At 42.2% G+C, this 18,921-nt stretch overlaps 1 protein-coding gene across 11 annotated transcripts in view; it reads left to right on the forward strand.

Moving 5' to 3' along the window:
• Positions 1-18,921, forward strand: part of BTRC (beta-transducin repeat containing E3 ubiquitin protein ligase) — a 130,219-nt gene that overhangs the window by 103,338 nt on the left and 7,960 nt on the right. For all 11 annotated transcript variants that reach the window (XM_035893664.1, XM_035893665.1, XM_035893668.1 and 8 more), the window contains 8 exons: positions 963-1,149; positions 5,748-5,844; positions 6,709-6,846; positions 7,311-7,429; positions 9,799-10,048; positions 10,710-10,828; positions 15,089-15,199; positions 15,809-15,887. In XM_035893664.1, the coding sequence (XP_035749557.1) occupies positions 963-1,149; positions 5,748-5,844; positions 6,709-6,846; positions 7,311-7,429; positions 9,799-10,048; positions 10,710-10,828; positions 15,089-15,199; positions 15,809-15,887 (1,100 nt within the window). The remainder of the gene's footprint in view (positions 1-962; positions 1,150-5,747; positions 5,845-6,708; positions 6,847-7,310; positions 7,430-9,798; positions 10,049-10,709; positions 10,829-15,088; positions 15,200-15,808; positions 15,888-18,921) is intronic.

Raw genomic sequence — 18,921 nt, forward strand, 5'->3', positions numbered from 1 at the left:
CCTCTGAAATTCGACCTGTGAAGTGAGATAATCTCTTGATGGTGTGTCTCACTTGTGAATTAAACGGCCTCAAAGAGAAGCTGTATTTATGCAATGTCTCATTTAAAAGGTATCTTATTTTCCTGAAGTCTTGCTGGTGATTAAATTTGAGTGCGTAAGGGCACATTTTTACTGAATGCATCCATACAGTTAAGAAACGTAGCATAACCTTCCCTGGCCCCCAGCTACGCAGATGTTACATCGGGCTGCTTGGTGCTAACCAGGCAATTGCTTTACATTTCACTCCAGCCATGTTGAAACAAAGCCAGTCCTGGTATTTACACTGGAAAATATTTGCAAATTATACCATTTTGGTGCATGTTTTTCCTCTACCTGCTAAAACAAATGAAACTAGCAAACCTGCTTCACTTTCTCCTTACACAGCTTCTCCTTCCCTCTCGACTTCCTTGTGCATCTGCATATCTTTCCCTCCCCCATGTCTAAAGGTACCACTACCCTTCAGGGCACACATTGGGAATATATATTTTTTTCTTCATTACGTTTAAAAGCTACTGCTTTAGCAAAAACAGCTTTTGAGCCGTTGGAACATGAGAACAGCTGTAGCAGTGAGATGAGAAATGGTCCTAATATAGAGAGATTTTGGGGGCTGCGTCGCTGAGTTGGAAATGCCATCCATAGAATATCCCCCTAGTGCTAAAACCCATCGAAATAGATTGGAATGACTTCTTGGATTCTTTATTATTTTTAATGACTTGTTGTGTTATATCCAAAGGAAGTTGGAGAACGCTGTTCACTCCTGAACTTAGCCGCAAATGCTCTCGTGCGTTTGGTCCAGCTCTGCATGCAGAAGAGGAGATGGAAAGAGAGGGTATCTCGGTACTAGCATGGGGAGTTGTTTTAAACTCTGTGTCTCCCCAGCAAATAATTTTTTGGCTTGTGGTTTGTTTATTTTTCTCCCCTAGCTCGGGGATTGGATCACATTGCTGAGAACATTCTGTCATATCTGGATGCCAAATCGTTGTGTGCTGCTGAGCTGGTGTGCAAGGAGTGGTACCGGGTGACATCGGACGGCATGCTGTGGAAGAAGCTCATCGAGAGAATGGTCAGGACAGACTCCCTGTGGAGGGGGTTGTCAGAGAGGAGAGGATGGTGAGGAAACTGCATCTTCACCTCTTTTGCCCCCATTCAAGACAGTGGGTGCTGTGTGTTTCAAACCGTGTTTGAAGAGGGTTATTTAGCACCCTGAAACTTCATGTTGGTTCCAAACCTGACAGTTGCTTAAATCAAAATTCGGGGATTGGGGAGTTAGGGCATCATTTGGCTATGCAGGCAATGTGGGGGTTTTTTCCTCACCTTCCTCATCTGATGATCATGCTTTTATCCCACTGTGACAAGTGAGATACACAGACTGAGATTTTTACGCCCAGCTGTCATTCGGTTCAAATTAAGAAGCTGTGTATGCCCCAGGGGAACACTAAACTAGTCAGCAGTTCAGAGCAGAAGAGCTTTTTTAGGGGTGGCAGTGGGGCAGCATGTGCTATGAATTAGTTGTTTCCTGATAGGTCTGTTTGTTTTCCTCAGCAGATTTTCACTATTAGATATCTGTTTAATTTTCAAACTGGAAGCTGAGGGTAGGTACCACGGAGAATAGGGGACTTTAGAAATGCAGATAGATTAGTTAATAATCATCTGGAATAGCCTTACTACAGTGTGGGTCTCACTCAAGTTTGAAGCTGCTCTGTTAACATTTCATTAGAACTTTCCCTCTCAGGGGTACGTCCTTTAATACATAATTTTCTTTTCCAAGGGTGTCCCTAGGATGTTGGCAGAAAGGAAGCTGGGTATGAATATTTCATAAACAAGATAAAAGTGACAGCTCAGGCATTTTGGTTGCTATTAAAAAGAAAAAGATACAGAGTTGCAAACAAAGACTCCTGGTTTATGGTTAATTTTGTTATACTGTTTGTCTCAGGAAGTAAAGGCGAGTAAATCAGGATTATGAAACATCCTTTAAAAATAAATACTATTTTGATCTGCTTCCAGTAGTGTAATGTTTATAAAGAGTATAAAATAAACACAGACATGGCAGTGGTAACTTTTGCATTCCTTTTAGTGCCTTGTTCTCTCCAGGACTTCTATTTTTGCTCTGTATTGTTGAGGTCACACTAAATCTGAAGATGACCTTGAGAGGTTATTTAGTCCCTCCTATTTCCCAAAGGCAGAGCCAGGTTTCTCTTAAGTCACCCCAGACGTTTGTCTAACTTGTTCTTAAAAGCCTTCACTGATGGAGATTCCCCAGGCCTTGCCTGGACAAGGAATTCTACTATTTCACTAACTTAGAAAGATTTTCCTAAAATCTAGGCTGTCTTCCTAGCTACCATTCGGCATGTTATATTTACCCTACACAGACACACAGGACAGTTTCTCATTCTCTTTTTTTACAGTAATCTTTTCCATGTTGGGAGATGATCATGTTTCCTACATTTTGGATGAGCTAAGCAACCATAATCCTGTGTTGTCTTGTCCTCTTGTCATTCTTAGTTTTCCCTGTTCAGACCCTCCCTAATTACTCTATTCCATTCTTGGAGGATAGTGTAATCAGCTGGGTGTCTTACATCACCAGAGTTTGGTGGTGTGGGAAGCATTGTTTTGCATGCCATATGGAGGACACGCCGGTTTATGCTTTCCAGTAGAACGTGCTTTTTTTTTTAACAGAGGTACAATACTGTTACAAAATTAATTACCCTTTCTGTGGAAGTTCTACTTAGCCGTTATTCTTCATCTTGCATGCTTATGTTGTTCCTCAGTGGTGAACTTGGCACTTGTCCTTATTGGATTAGATTCTATTTATTGTTTGGTATTTCTCCATTTTGTCAGGAGCATTATGAGCTTAATCTTGTCCTTCAAAGTGATTGTAGCTTCTCCCAGCTTTAGTATCATTGGCCAGGTAATAAAAGTACTCCCTGCCCCATTCTTTGTCATTAATGAAAATGCTCAATAATGACACATCTAGGACAGAGTCCATGCAAGATCCCAGTTGCAATCCTGTTTGACAGTGCGCTATCGGTAAACTGCGCTTTCCAGCCATTTGTATGTCCACCCTTGAGCTCTTCCAAGGTTGTACCTCTCTTGCTAAGTCATGAGCATTTTCAGGCATTGGAACAGGCTGCCCAGGGAAGTAGTCGAGTCCCCATCCCTGGAGGTATTTAAAAGATGGGTAGATGTGGTGCTTAGGGAAATGGTTTCGTGGTGGAATGGCAGTGTTAGGTTAACGGTTGGAGTTGATGATCTTAAAGGTCTTTACCAACCTAAATGATTCTATGAGAATAGCCCATGAGAAGAAACTAGGTCAGTCTGACGTGGTGTATTCTGGATTGATCAGTGTTGCCTGCTGTTTGCCACCTTGTCATCTTCTAGGCACTCATCTGATTGTGCGCTCTAGAACTGCTAAGCTGTTGAGTTGGATGGTCCACCATTTCCTTGGTGGACCTTCTTCCCTTTTTTTAAAATGCAAGAGTTACATTTGTCTTTTCCCTGTTCTGTGGAACTTTACCTATTCTTTATGTCTTGTCAGAGGTCACAGCTGATAGTTCTCAAGTTGCTTCCTCCCGATTTTAGAAATAACATTAGCATCAATTACTAGTCAAACAGACACATGACATTTCTAAAAAACAGTTGCAAAATCCTGCTTCTCATCTCAAAGGACAGTCACACCCTATTACTGCACCTCTTCTTCAGGTTTGCACTGTGTCCTGGAGGTTGCTTTGACACACAACAGGAGCAAGTCTTTCAGATTGCCCTCTGATTAGCTCTAGAAGATACCGCAGGCACGGTGGGGTGGTTAAGAGAGGCAGACAAGAAGCATCCAGTGTAATTACATCTCTGCTATATAGAGCTTTAGAGCTTGTAATCAGTGCTAACATTGTGCATGGCACAAGGAGGTGACTAACTGGACAGTTCAGAATGATAGATGACTGGAGTTATTTGCTTACAGCTCCTCACTTTGCACATGGGCTGCCTGATTTCAGCATTGCAGCTTCTGGTTTACAGCAGAAACACCCAGTTCCACAGCACAGTAGCCTTCACTGGCAGCTTGTCAGGGAGCAGTAAGGGTTACACAGATTTAGAGAAAAATGAAACAGAAGCCCAAAATCTGGGCACGATTGTGTCCATCTGAATACTTGATTGAATTGGCCAGTCATCAAAACCTGCAAACAATAGTTCCTTTTATCCCAGAGCCACAGCACAGTGGCCGCTGGGATGCCGTGGAAATTCCAAGCAATCCTTTAGCTGAACTGTAAACAGCTGACTGTACATGCAGCAAGGCAGGGCTTATAGGTAGCACCAAGACCTTGTATTAGATCAGCTAGTAAAGTTGGAAACAATAGACAGGTTTTCAAGCACATAGACTTGTATGCAGATTGTGGTAGACCCTACCCCAAGTGTTCCAGGATGTCTCCTAGGTATTCTGTGTGTCTCCAAAGTATTTTTCATCTCCCTGGGCCAATAATTTTAATTTTCTTGTATGCACTTCCAGACTGGATCACAGTAAATAGGCAACCATCTAGTTAGTGGTTTGCCTGTGTCCATATGTCCCTTCATCAGGTGTGTGGCTGCTGGTCACTGTATTTGAAGACTCAGATGAATGCTCTGTCCAAAGTGGAAAACAACTTTCTCTCAAGTCGTACTTAAAGTACTTTATATGAAGAATTATCACAAGTTCTTTTCCTAAGCATTTGTTATTTTGTGTGTTCAGTCCTATAGTCCTATACCACCTTATAACCTAAAAAATTTGGTTCATTGTTGTGATTTTGCTAGTTCAAGTACATCAGGGCAGCTAATGTACAGTCTCTCAAATGAGTTGCAATGTATACTGTATGGAAAGGACAAGAAAGAAATGCGCAAGGAAGTATTGAACAATTAATTATGCCGTAATGGAGCAAGGGAGGGAGAAGTGGAAAGCTGGCCCAGTGTAAACTCTGTGCCTCTGATGCCAGGATTACACTTGGAGGCGTTTGTGCCTCTCTCCATTTTGTGAGGCATGTTGCCAGGCAGAACAGCAGTTAGTACGCCCATGGTGGGGTTTACTAGCTTCCACACCGTGTTTGGTGGCTTCTTAACTTCAGGATGAGGAATTAAAGTTTTTTACACAGCAGGTAGTGATTACCGTTTACAGATTTTTTTTCTAGCAAAAATCTAGCTTGGGATATGAGTATTCCAAATCAGTGTTGAAATGAGGGAGACACCACAGATGAAGTGTTGCTTACCAAAATACAGTAGTAGCAGTAAAATGCCCATGTACCAAAACTGATACTGTTCCTGCTAATGCAGATAAAAGCTAGCCTTGAATGCATAGTGGGTTTGAGGGTTCCTTGGCTTCTTTCATTTTCTTTGAACACTTTGTTTTAGAGGTGGCCTCTGATATGGGTTATGTGTATTGCAGGCATGAGCTATTCCCACCTCCTATTGAGTTGAATGGGCTCATGTCCATAATAGATAATACATTTCCCTTCCCTGAGTGACTAGGCACAGATTTTTCATGAGTATTTCAGTGTCAAAATGCAACACTGACATGTTGCAGGGCAAACAAACAAGGAACCACCCCATCTTACTGAGGGAATTAAGTTTGAATATGAGTCTGTCTGTACTTTCCAACAGTGGTTACCCATTTGTAAAATGCCAGGAGGACCATTCTCCAAAATGCTGAGACATGATTGTGTTCAATGGGAGTGTTCTTTGTCTTCCAGGGGACAATATCTATTTAAAAATAAACCTCCTGATGGGACTGCACCACCCAACTCCTTCTACAGAGCACTTTACCCCAAAATTATACAGGACATAGAGGTAAGAAACAGCTTCCAGATATGGTGGCTTTGGTGGTTGGGTTTTTTTTTAAATCTCCCTGATTTATTCATGATGCTGAAAATCTGAGATTATTTTGTTCTAATGAAGTATATTGTTAAATCTGATGAGTCTGTGTTTGTCCAGAGTTTGTAGATCTGGGATAGTTACATAAGGTCCCAGGCTTCACTGCTCCTTTAGACAGAGGATGAGTTGGATTGTTCAGTGAGCTGTTTGCAGATGGAGTCTGTACACCTTGCACATCAGATGTCACAGCAGCACCGTGCCACCTTGATTTTCTCTGTTCCACAGTACTTTGCTCCACTCAGTGCAGATAAGATGTTACGGGGAGATACCAGGAACTGAGCCAGGGAGAAAGTCCGTTGCTAAAAGCTGCAATCCTAAGACCCAGGGGAACAAGAAGCAACTGAGCATGGTTGCCTTGTGTCTAGTGTGAGCAAAATGCCCTATTCTACTAATTTCCTAATAGCAAAAGCAGTGCTCAGACACTGTTGTGACAAGTTTGTACAAGCATTTCCCTAGAGCTCAGCTGAGGCTTTCTCTTCAGTTGTCTAGTTGTTGAGTCGCAGGGAGTTAAAGGTTGGAGACAGAAAAAAGCTTTTAGGTCACTATTCCCTCACCATTCCAGATAACACAGATGAGTTTAGCCACAATATGTTTTCCAGGCTTTTGTCCATTTAATTGGTTTTATTATGTGTGTTACTTCTTCTAGAAAGCAGTTATATCATTGTATGGGCCTGATTACAGGAAAAAGTGTGAAGAAAAGTATCTGCTGTCTTCTCAAACAAAAAAAGGTGGGATAGTTCTGTGCTTTATTTTTACTTTTGTCTCCTGTCTCTCCTCAAGACAATAGAGTCAAACTGGCGGTGTGGAAGGCACAGTTTACAGAGGATCCACTGCCGAAGCGAGACAAGCAAAGGAGTTTATTGTTTACAGTATGATGATCAGAAGATAGTAAGTGGCCTACGAGACAATACTATTAAGGTGAGAATGCTCAAAAATGGCATACTAATGGCATGCAGTGTCTATGCCATAAATGATAGTGTCCTAATTTCAGTGACTCAATTTCTTGTTAGTAACCTAGCCTTCTCCTTCCCTCACCTCACACCTGGACAGCATGTATGCCTCTCTTATCTGGCAAGAGAGACTCTGGTTTCTTACAAACACTTGGAGAGTTTTTGTCCATCAGTAATTATGGGCTATGTAATTACTGTGCCCTGTACCCTGATGAGAAGGGTAAAACCAATGTTCATAGTAAAGCCAGTAATATCAAAGATGTTAATGTATTAGACCAAAGAGCCTGTAGAAGACTCTACAGGTGGCACTGAAGATGTTCTAGCTGCACCATAGATGATGTTTTGTAGTAAAAACCAGACCAATCAAACCAGTCAGTGCTGAAAGATGAAAACCTTACTGAGCTGCCTGGTGTTCAATGTTTGCTATCTTAGATCTGGGATAAGAATACATTGGAATGCAAGCGAATCCTCACCGGACACACGGGTTCTGTCCTGTGCCTCCAGTATGATGAACGGGTGATCATTACTGGATCTTCGGACTCAACAGTCAGGTGTGTGCTCATGATTTGGAGCTTTCTGTTTGCCTCTAAGGTTTTAGCCTTGCAAGCTGCTGAAATTATCTTTTCTTAAACATGTGCTATTCAATCGGTTCCATGAAGTAGTTCAGCATATTTGTTCAGGAGTGTACTGTCCTTGTTTATCAGATGTCCATGCAAATGGCTGTCAAGGAGAAATGAGAACCTAAGCAAAGGCCAGCCAAGGTCAAGATGACTTAGGAAGGCCATCTGGCATTTCACCAAGGTTTTGCATGTTTTGACACTCTCTGAGAATGTTTTAAACTCTCCCTGAGAATAACTTTTTAAAAGTTCGTTGAAGTTTTCAAAGCAAGTTTGAAGGTTTAGTCATCCATTGTCAATTTTAACGAAATATGTATGACTAGATCTCCTGTGGCTTTTAATTTAATTTCAGCATGATGTTTCTTTTCATTCAATCTTTCTAACCTTGCTTTCCTTCCAGTCTCCAGCAAAAGGCTGGACACCTCAAGGCAGCACTTGTGGTGCATGTTGTGCCGATGTGAAGTCCACTAGACATACTACAGGATCCCAGAGAGTCCAAGACCTGCAGTGTAAATACAGGCACATATGAGTTGATGAATTGCAATATGAACTTGGATGTGGAGGAGCAAGTCTGTCTTCTCCATGTTGTTATATATTCTCTTCTTGTCAGAGTACAAGCAAATACCCATGCAGTGAAGTTACAGACAACAAAAAGCTGTGTTGGTGGCCTTTTCTGAAGCTATTATCATGTGTTCCTATGGCTGCAAGCTCCTCATGGTTATCACCGTGCTTGCATGCAAACTACCACTGTTAAGCTAATAACGATTAAATTTAGTTCCTGACATGCAATGCATGTGGTCTTGTGGTGCTGCTGGATTTTGGGGTCCTATCATTAATAGGAATCCAGAATTTCCGCAACACCGCCTGCCTGGAGATGGTGTAGGAACTGCACTGTGCTAAACAGATTGCAAAAGGAGAGGCTGATTTCTGTAACAAGCACTATCATCTTCCATATCAGGCCAGGCAGGCCAAATTGCAGACTGGCTACTCGCCCAGAAATACTTTGTTTCCCACTGTATCTATAAATGTTTGTGCAGACCCCAGAGGCACATAGGATGCATCGCTTTTATCCTTGGGTCTCCTCAGGAAGAGGGGCTTCGTCCAATAGACAGTACAGATGGGCTCTTAATGCTTCTGAGATCTCAGGGATGCACTTGTCCAAAGAAGTCAGTAGGTCTCCAGCTCCTGTTCGGTTTGGCAACTCTGTCTGCAAACTGCTCATATGTTAATGGCTCAGGTCTTTAGTCTGTGGGTTTTTCTCCTTTGCATTTTGTAATTGGAATGTAGTTTTCTTTCTCATTTATAGTGCATAAGTTGATGCACTTCAGCCTCCATAAGTTAGAAAATAAGACATTAGAAGTCTTTCTCACATCTTGCTTTTTCTTAGTTCTCACCGTATTGGCAGAGGGAAGTTTTAACTTCTGCAGTGTCTGATGTGTCTGATGATACAGCCATTTTCTGCTCTCATATAGTGTATCTGGGATACAGGTGTGACAGTGACGAAGGAAATCTCTTTATTGAGGGTAAAAGAAGTTTGCCAGCAGAATAGCCCAAAAGAAATGTTTTTAAGGCTTAAAGTCTTAATTTGAAATCCTAGAAGTTCTGTATGAAGTCTTTGTCTAACTTTCATCTTAAATTATCTTCCAGCTGAAACAGTTGGTTCCAATAACATTAAATTGACATAAATGCTCTGTCTTAATTTGGGTATTCAGCACATTCCTGGAATGTAGCTGCGTACCAAATGCACAGCAGGGTAAATGCAATTCGTGGTGCAACTTGTGGCAATTACTCATATTTGTTTGAGAAGCATTATCTTATCTTCTGCTTCTGTATAGCTTATCCTTTGAGTTGACAGTCCTGTGAGAGAGGTCAAAAATGAAACCTGTCACTGAACTTGCTTCTCCACAGGACATGATTAAGTACTCATTGACTGGAAATGGAGTGTGTGGTAGGCTGACACAACCAGGAAACATCCATCTTTAAGGCCGTCAATCTCCTACCTTTCCTCAGCACTAAATTCCCTTAATTAAAGAACGCTTTTTTCCTGGCTGGGTTATTTTTATGGTGTTAACTGCATTGCAGGGTTTTTGGCTGCTGGACTGTCTCAATGTATGCATGATCAACAGGTCTATATAATACATCTTTTAATGAACTGTTTAATAGATGTAGCTATAATTTGTGGTGGTTGCTCCTCTAATATTGCTAGAGAGTCAATTACCTCTCCCCAACCCTCTCAGTCTGCAGAAAATCCACTGTACAGTTTTTTAACTCTCTTCTCTCTGGTTTGCAATGTGAAACTGCAGAGTGTGGGACGTGAATGCAGGCGAGATGCTGAATACACTGATCCACCACTGCGAAGCAGTACTGCACCTCCGCTTCAATAACGGCATGATGGTGACATGTTCCAAAGACCGTTCCATTGCTGTGTGGGACATGGCTTCACCAACGGACATCACCCTGAGGAGGGTGCTAGTAGGGCACCGAGCTGCCGTCAACGTAGTGGACTTTGATGACAAGTACATTGTATCAGCATCAGGTGACAGAACTATAAAGGTGAGGTGTTTCAGAGGCTTTTTATTTGCAGCACTGGGGTATTTAATAACCAAGAACAGTGACCAGATAGGGAAGATGGTCCTTGGCAGTTATTACACATATCTTCCTTTAGAAGCAGTGTTCTTCCTGCTGCTCATTTCCACTTGTTCCTCCTCTGTTGAGCTTGCACAACTTGTTTACAGACCTGCATGGCAAATCAGATCCAGGTACAGATGCAGCTGAAAAAAGACCTCTTTTTCTGTGTTCTTTTTCAACTCGACCATTCGAACAGTTGTCAGAGGGCAGCATGGGGGCAAAAGTGAAGGTGAGCGGATAGAAGTCCCTTAAGTGTTACTGCTACGATCCCAATCTGCAGCATTAGAACAGAGGAAAATAGAGATCCTGTGTAGACTAAATCGTAGCCTGAGAGCGCTAAAGCCTGATTTTGGAAGCTAATTCTCATATGGTGTGGCAAAATCTTCTGTGTACAGTGACCCAAGCTGCTAACAGTTGCAGACTATAATCACAAGTCATCGGAGGGGTAATTTTTCCAGTCTTAATGATAGCATCTTCAATTAAGAGCATTCTGGATGCACCTATATATCATACCATACCAGCTTTTGTTAGTCTCTTCTTAATAATTTTCTCTCTATGTGGTTCCCTCCCCCCCTTCCTGTCACAGGTGTGGAACACTAGTACCTGCGAATTTGTGCGCACCTTAAATGGCCACAAACGAGGCATTGCATGTCTGCAGTACAGAGACAGGCTAGTAGTGAGCGGCTCTTCAGATAATACTATCAGGTGAGAGACACACTCCCCGTTGCAGAGTTCTGTGCAAGCACATTGTCTGTGATTCCCTGAGATGTGCAGAGGTTAGGCAACTGAAGTGCTCTGTACCCTTGTCGTCTTTGAAATATGCTTTCTTTGGTATAGAACATTGGGAACTACTGGAAAGAGATATTAGAAGCCTGTTTTACTGTGTTGTCTTTCATCCCCTATATCTCAAGAGTCCCATACTAACCAACAAGTTGCATTGCTCTGACAATTCTGGTGTATGAAAGAGCTGGCAAGTACCACTTTCTGTGATGTCCTCTTGTGATATTTTAATTGGGCTATGTGTCTAGTTAAAGGGGTCAGATTTGCAGTAAGAGGCATTTAATCCTCTGCAGAAATCCTCCTGGGCTCTCGCCAAACTCTTCTTGTGGTACTTGGCACCTGGTTAAGTTTGGAACAGCTGGTTTAGAGCATGAAGTTCAGTTTGCTGCCTTTTGCACTTCTCCAGCTGCCCTGGTTGCAATCTGAGATTTAACTCCTTCTGGTATTGTGAGCCAGGATTTCTCCCTCCATCCTGCAGCTGCTGGCAGAGGGATGTTCCACTAATCTCGGGGTGTACGGAGCAAGCTGGAATAGTAGTTTATGTGACATAGGGAGATGGCTCTGTCACACAAACAGGAGTAAAGCAACCTCCCTTTTGTCTCTGTCACTGCTTTAAATAATTGTCTGCCTTCGGTAAAACTTGAAAGCTGGACATTGTGAGCAGAAATCCTTCTCTTTGCATATCAGTAATAATTTCTCCTCAATGAGAATGATTTATGCTACTGTTTGCCTGTGGACTTGCTTGCAAAGCGCTGTCTCTCGCTGCTTTGCATTCTGTAGGAAAATGGTGGTCCTTCGGTTGACACCACCAGGTCATTTTGCCAGATTTTAGTATAGGGCTGTCTGGGAGCACGACCAAGAGAGCTGGAATTTCTGTCCCTTAATCAGGGGAAAAAGTATTACAGGCATTGCATTAAGAGTAGCACCACTTAGACATGGTAAGAACTCCTGCACTTCAAACAGAAAAAAATAACCCTCTGCAATTGTACTATGAAATTTGGTCTCAGAATTAAAGCAAGAAATAGTTAGATATTACAGCAGTTAGGGAACTATCTAAAATATGACTTGCAATGCTAATAAAAATAAATGTCAAGATAGTGATAGCACTAAAGAGGAATACAGTTACTTTTATGCTTACATGGGACAAAATCCCTAGTTGACAGATAAATTGTGCTAGAATTTCAGGAATGTTGGCAATGAATCTTAATGGAAGTCAAGTTTGGCAGCTGTGTAGGCAAGGAACAAGACTTACCTGGTCACGTTGTTTTCTCCCAGCCATTAGCAGAGGGCACAAGTCAGTGGAAGGGTGATTAAGAAAAGGCAGGTTACTACGTCGTCATTGTGGGTGGCTTGGTGCTTTGTATGTTTAATTTTAATCCACTGTAAAATGCCAGATGTTGTGTGTTGGCCTTTAGTAGAGGCTGCCTCCTGATACAGAATTTGAAGTCCATCATTCCTCAGTTGCAGGGAAACTGTTTTCCAAAAGGTGACTGTGATTTCTAGTTTTGCAACTGCCAACATAAGGACATGTGAAGTAGCTGAGAAATCAGTATCTTTTTTCTGTAGGGAGACTCTATGTACAAAAATTATTTAGGCTTTGGTTTAGGCCAGAAATTTCACCAGTGTAAGATGACACAGCTACACAGGGAATCGCTATCATTGTGCCGATTTCCATCTGGTGGAAACTGGTCCATGAAGTTTAATCCAATCACTTCAGTATCTTAACCTCTAGGGCCAAAGTTCTTAATTGCTACAGACAAGTATGGTATAGAAAAAAGAGAAAAAGGGATAACTTAGAGCAAGAAAATAGAACCAGAATACATAATCTTGGGTTAATTTTAAAATGAGTGGTTGATTTGCATGTTTGTATTCAACCTCCAGTGTGTGCACACATGGGAATCTAATACTGGACTGTTTAGACAACGGCATTCTCTCTAGGAGATGGGGATTCAGGCTCACTTGCCTTCTGTACATCTTCCAGCTCTGCCAGGACTTCAAGTGAATTAAAGGCTGAGAGAATTGCAGACCTCTCTACTTCCAGAAGTTCTCCCAAAGCTATAGGAAGGAAGAGTGGTAGTGGTTCTGACTGAGTATGCTTTGTAGTGAATTTTTTTTAGTTAGTTCTCAAGCCTTAAGAGTGGGTCTCTTACTATTTGGTCCTTTGACTACTCAAAGGAGTAGAAATTTGAGAAGGTTATCAAATCTGGGAGGTACCCTTGGCACCAATTCTGCTAGGAGATTCTGCTCTTACATAGGAGTTATCCCTTTCATACATCAAGGCCCATTCCCCATATGGTTAGGAAGATGAGCATCTCTTCTAATCCCATTCAGATTCAAGTAAAACCTCAAACCTGGACCTGAAAATACAGGCCTGAATTAGTGTGCTGCAGCCTCCCAGAGCTGCTGGCAGTCTCAGTATTGATGGCAAGGAATGGAAACACATGGCACAAGAGTTCCTGGCACAAGATTGCTCTTCTGACCTTTCTGCACCAGTTCTTTTCTGGCATTGTCAGTCCTGTTTACAGTCCTTGAGAGACTTAAGGCTCTCTGACCAGCCAGAGTGCCTTTGGCTGACCTTTGCCATGGAGTTGCTTGCTCTGACCTTGGCTGGTGTGCTGGTACTCGTGAAAACTATTGGGATCTTCACAGATTCCTGAAGGATCAACTTCACAGATCGAAGAATCACCTTGTGCTCCTCCTTGGCCTCAGACGTGTGCATAAGACATATCCTTTCCCAGTTCTACAGTAACAAAAGAGTTCTGTTCATTCCTCTGTTGTCCAAAGAGAGAGCAGCTTGTCGTGGCAGGACAGCTGCGATTGTTATCCACCAACCTTGGGCACACATCCACTGGGTCTGGATTATTCTCTGGGGGACCTCAGGAGCAAAATATGTGGGGACAATTTATCTCCTTCTTTGTCTGTCTTTCAAGGAAAAGTGACCTGACCCCTCAGCAGCTGTGCTGCTTCAAGACGTGTCACCCAGAGAAATTCCACGAACCATCCATATTTCTCACTGCTGGGAAGTTCATGTCATTCTGAACGCTAATTGAATGATCATTTGAGAACATTTGTGACTGCCTTCTTTCAGCTGTGTGTCAGGGAGCTGCAGCAGATACTGCTATTAAAAGATTTCTGTACGAGCAGAGCATGTCTCGGCCAGAGGTGGAACACCTCTAGACAATACATGTCAAAGAATTTCAGTTCTTATAGGCAAATAATCTTTCTTTATCTGTGGTAATTGGGAGTCATGTCGAAGAACTGACAAAAGTATGGAAAGCAAATAGATTTACATCATAACTGTTTGAAGTGTTTCTTAAGTATTTTTCAAGGGAGTGTGTAAGTGTAAAAATCAATGGTTTTTAATTTATTCTCCATGCTAAAATCCTTCGCAAAGCCCAAAACTTTGGGATATTTACAGTTGAGAGAATAACACATTGCTGGGTCTTTTACTGGGATACTGTGTACTGGTTTTGATGCCAGAACTTTTTAAAAATACTGGATTATTAGAAACAGTAGCAGAGAGCCACAGGAATTAGTTGAGAGCAAGAAGAAATGCATTACAAAATAATGAACACAGAGTGCCCATTTTAGCTTATGCATAAGGTGCCTAAATTACAGCGTAAACATACCTTCAGTGGGAGAGATGACAAATAAAAAGGGCTTGTTAATTCTTGTACCTTTCACCACTGTATTGATGTCTTAATTTGTCGGATGGTAGTCTCCAAATCAGAAGTAGGCATGTAGGGGCAAAGAAATGGGCGCGTGCCCTGTGAAAGGTGATCTTACCAACTGGAACAAGCTCCTGGGGGATTGGTAAGTCTCCTCTCTTAATGTCTTAAATCAAGGCAGGATACTTCTATGAAAAATCAACTTCAGTAAAATAAAGTTATGAGACTCACTGTGAAGATAACCAGGAGATATCCTGTGTTACTAGAGCGGTAGATACTGGATACAACTGGTCTTAAATTTTTTGGATCTCTGACTCATTTCCCATGTGATACTGTAACATAACGGGGTCATGTTGAAAAGCATGCATTTGCTTAACAGCCGGAAAAGGAGCGATGAATGTAGTTTGTTTCTTCTTTGTTGTTTCATGATAGTCTTTATTTACAAGTTTCCATTAACTGCAAACAAAGACCAAATGTTTTCGTTGCAATGATCAGATATTCAAAAATTCTCTTCCAGGCTGTGGGATATCGAGTGTGGGGCATGTTTACGAGTACTGGAAGGCCATGAAGAGTTGGTGAGATGCATTCGCTTTGATAACAAGAGGATAGTCAGCGGGGCATATGATGGGTGAGGCTGTCAGTGCAGTCAGTAATTTGTATCTTCCTCCCTGTCTCAGTGTCTCACAGTCTTTGCTGTATCTTAATTATAAATATCAGACTCTTTGTCTGTCATACCAAGAGGAGATTTCAATGGCCAGTAAATCAGGACCATGCTGCAAAGTGTAGCTTTTTTTCATCTGTTGAAATATAAGTCCGTGTGATTGATGTGTGTGGTCCAGTTCTTTAGCTTGTAAGAGTATCTGACCAACTCAACCTGAAACCTCTTCAAGCTGAACCACTGGTACGAACAGTCTTTCCCATCTGTAGTTATGTCTTCTGGGCCGTTTGCCATTACAGACTAGGTGTCAGCACTCCCACATGTTTCTGTTAGTTATTGCCACCTGCTTTTTAGGTGGTTCACTTTGATGACAGCATATTTTTTTCCTCCCATTAAGCTCTATAAGCTTTACAAAGGGGAAATGAAAGAACCAGGTCTCAAGAGCAGAAGGATTGCTGTAATTTTCCTTGAACTGGTGTATTAGCTAAGCTGTACTAACAGGTTGAGGTTTTTTTCGGTGAGCACTTGCTCTTTTCTCTTTAACAGAGCCGTGGTATTTGTCTATTTTTTCACTGCCAGGAAAATTAAAGTATGGGACCTTGTGGCTGCTTTGGACCCCCGTGCTCCAGCAGGGACCCTCTGCTTGCGAACCCTTGTGGTAAGAGCTTTTCGTAGGGGTGGTGGAGGGAGCAGAAGAGTGCGGTTCATCAGGGCTATCTTGAGCCATGAAAACTCAAGTCAGTTTAGCCCCAGTCTGCAGGATCTAGAAATCATTTCTAGGGGTCTGGCTTCTTTGCGTGTCCAACATTTTTTTTCTTTTTTTAATATTGTAAGCTATAAAGCATTAAAAATGAGAACCCACAGAGGTTTCATTCACTTTTTAACAGTTTTGTTCTGTGATTTGAAGTTAATAACTAAATCCAGTTTTGAGACTTGTCCTTCTTGGAATCCATATGCAGTGGGTTTACTTTATCCTGTGTTTACCTAATGATATAGTAGTACCTTGTCTGAGCTGTTGACATGAAATTTCTTAAAGAAAAGCAGTACATTCCAAATTTGAGGAACAAGAACAAAAACACCCTTGGGATTGCTTTTAACTGCCTTTTGGGTGCTTAAGGAAAGAAAAGGTAAGGACTGGAACAGACAGTGAAATTGCATCATCCTTAAACAAGAACTACTACTTTCATGGTGTCTGTTGATACTTGGTGCAGATCTGATGACATTGTGGTTAAAATGTCATTGTGTGAGCGCTAACAGCATTCACAGTCAGGCTGAACAGTGGCTCTGCACTGGTCTTGGACTAATATGGGAAGGTTGTGAGAAACATGCCAGTACAGCCAAGACCGTGAGTCGGTTCCTCCATCACATTCACCCCAAAAACCTTGTTCTGTTGTTGCTCTGACAGCACTTGCCCTGGGGATAAAGGAAGATTTCAGTCTAGTACCATATTCTCGTTGAAAAAGTAGTACTAAATTTATTTATTTTTTAGATAAGAAATGTTTTGGCAGTGTTTGGGTTCATTTATGTTAGACCTTTTTCCCGCTGTAGCATGCGACTGTAAGCCCGTGCTCTAAACCAAGATCATCCTGAGGCTGCCTGATTCTCTAAAAGTGTGGTTACCTCTCACCAGTTGAGCTGTGCTAGCTGACCTTCTGCACACTCATCGACCACCTGAATCGCTACTGTTGCTGTAGATTTCGCTAAAGTATTTTACTTCACATTTGGTGCAGGCTGTGAGGGTTACTGTGACTCGGCTGACGGGCAGTAGTAGATCATTAAGCCACGCTAACTCTTTTCCAATCATGTATTTGGACCATAAGCTGCAGAGTAAGAGTCTGTGAGAGCCTTGGATGCCTGCAGGTACTATGTTGAAAAACCTTTGTGTTAGCCAAATAGAACTGCAAATAGTTTCATGGCTGAAATCCAGAAAACCCCTTTGTCATCAGCCACCCAGTTGCAAACTATGGAACAACTCTGTGCTCATGAGCACATATCCTGAGAGTCGAAGACTTCAGCTTGGTATTAGCGGTGTTCCTGCTCCAGCCTGAGACAAATGTGTGCCTAGTAACCTGTAGACTTAATTTAACTGGTGTGATTTCCTCTGCATTTTCCAGCAGTGGACAGCCAAAGTGCCCCAGCTAATTATATTATAAATCAGAAGCGGTGGGATGGAAACACTGTAGGAATCTCAACACATGGATACTCATAAATCCCCGTTTGATAGCAATGGAGGGGGCCAGAAGAGGGGGGGAAGAGGAGGCTGTTGTGGTGCTTTTAGGACTTCTCATGTTTATGACAACAGGGCGTCCTTATACCTGCTTACCCATGGTTTGGGTTTTTTTTTTTCCTCTTCCCTTGGCCTCCAAAATTAAACCTGGCTGCACAATGAACATCGTGAGTCTCCTGCTGCTCGTGTTCAATTTTCAAACAGTAGGAGGAAAGTGCACAGATAACAAATGTTCACTGCATGCCAGGTCCCTTCCAGTTTTGTCTTCCACTAGCTGGAACAGCAGCCATGAGAATTTGACAGAAGCTTTCCAGGCACAGAATAAGCACACAGTTCAGCTTTCCTTACAAGGTTCAGGTCCCTGTGGCCCCCACTTAGGGTGTGCAAGTCTGCTTATTGCCACTGCAGCAGCAAAGGGCAGGTGCTGTGTGGAACTTCTACTTAGCCTTACTTAGCCTTTTCTCCCTTACTGGTAGAAAAAAGGGAGTTTTGGAAACAGGCTCTGGAAGTACCTCTCTCTCGGCATCTCTGTGAGCAGTCCCTCAGTGAATCTGACTGCTGTAGTGATATTTTTTAGCAGGAACTTCACTTCCCTGCTAAACACAGACTCTGGAAGAACATTCCTGTGTGGAGTAGGTGCAAAGATAGAAACCCATAGGTGTTTTTAAGACAAATTTGAGTTATGATTAGCAGACCAGAAAGGTTCCAATGACTGGGCCTTTTTTAAAATTTATCTTACAAATAGAATCTGACTTTGTGCGTGTGTTTGTTCAGTTAATTTTGATTTAAAAATGCAGACTTTCACTTTAAAGCAGCTGTTTTGCTTTGCAAACCAAGCTGTGTTTTTGTAGTCCTGTGCCATAAGACAGGGGCTTCCCATTTAGTTGCTAACAGTTCTCTTTTGTCTAAATATTTGAGAAGTCTGTGTTTTCAGTACTAAAATATTTTCAAGCCTGTTTTCTCCTGACCCTAGGCCCCTTACAACACGTGAGCACTAAAGAGAAATATGTATTAGTGGAAGAGATAGGGCTCACTCTGTTTGCATTGTTTCTGTTCCCTTCTGACCGAGGAGCCCACTGCTCACTCTTGCAGCAGTGTAAGCACAAGGGGAAACACAAAAGTGTAACACAAAAGGGAAAGCATAGTGGATTTGCTCTGCAATATCCAGGATCTTGCCGTTACCTCCTGTTAATTACAGTCTGAACTCTTGCCAAATCGTCATGCCATTCCCACTCAGCCTCAGAGCAGAATGCAAACTGCCTATAAAGAATGCCCTTTCTAGTTCATATTTTTAGAACTGCTTAAGAGGAATTACTACTGTGTCACTGGACTTTACAACAAGCTCCTTGGTGTCCTCCAGTATTAAGCTCTTTCCTCTTCAGCAGTGGCAATGGTGCCAAGTCTTGAATGCAAAGTTCTCATCTCTCCCCCTGTAACCTACTGCATCTGGGAATGCTGTGATTTT

Source organism: Egretta garzetta, unplaced genomic scaffold (genome assembly GCF_000687185.1).
Source record: "Egretta garzetta isolate BGI_Z169 unplaced genomic scaffold, ASM68718v1 scaffold135, whole genome shotgun sequence".
In the NCBI taxonomy this organism is placed as follows: Eukaryota; Metazoa; Chordata; class Aves; order Pelecaniformes; family Ardeidae; genus Egretta; species Egretta garzetta.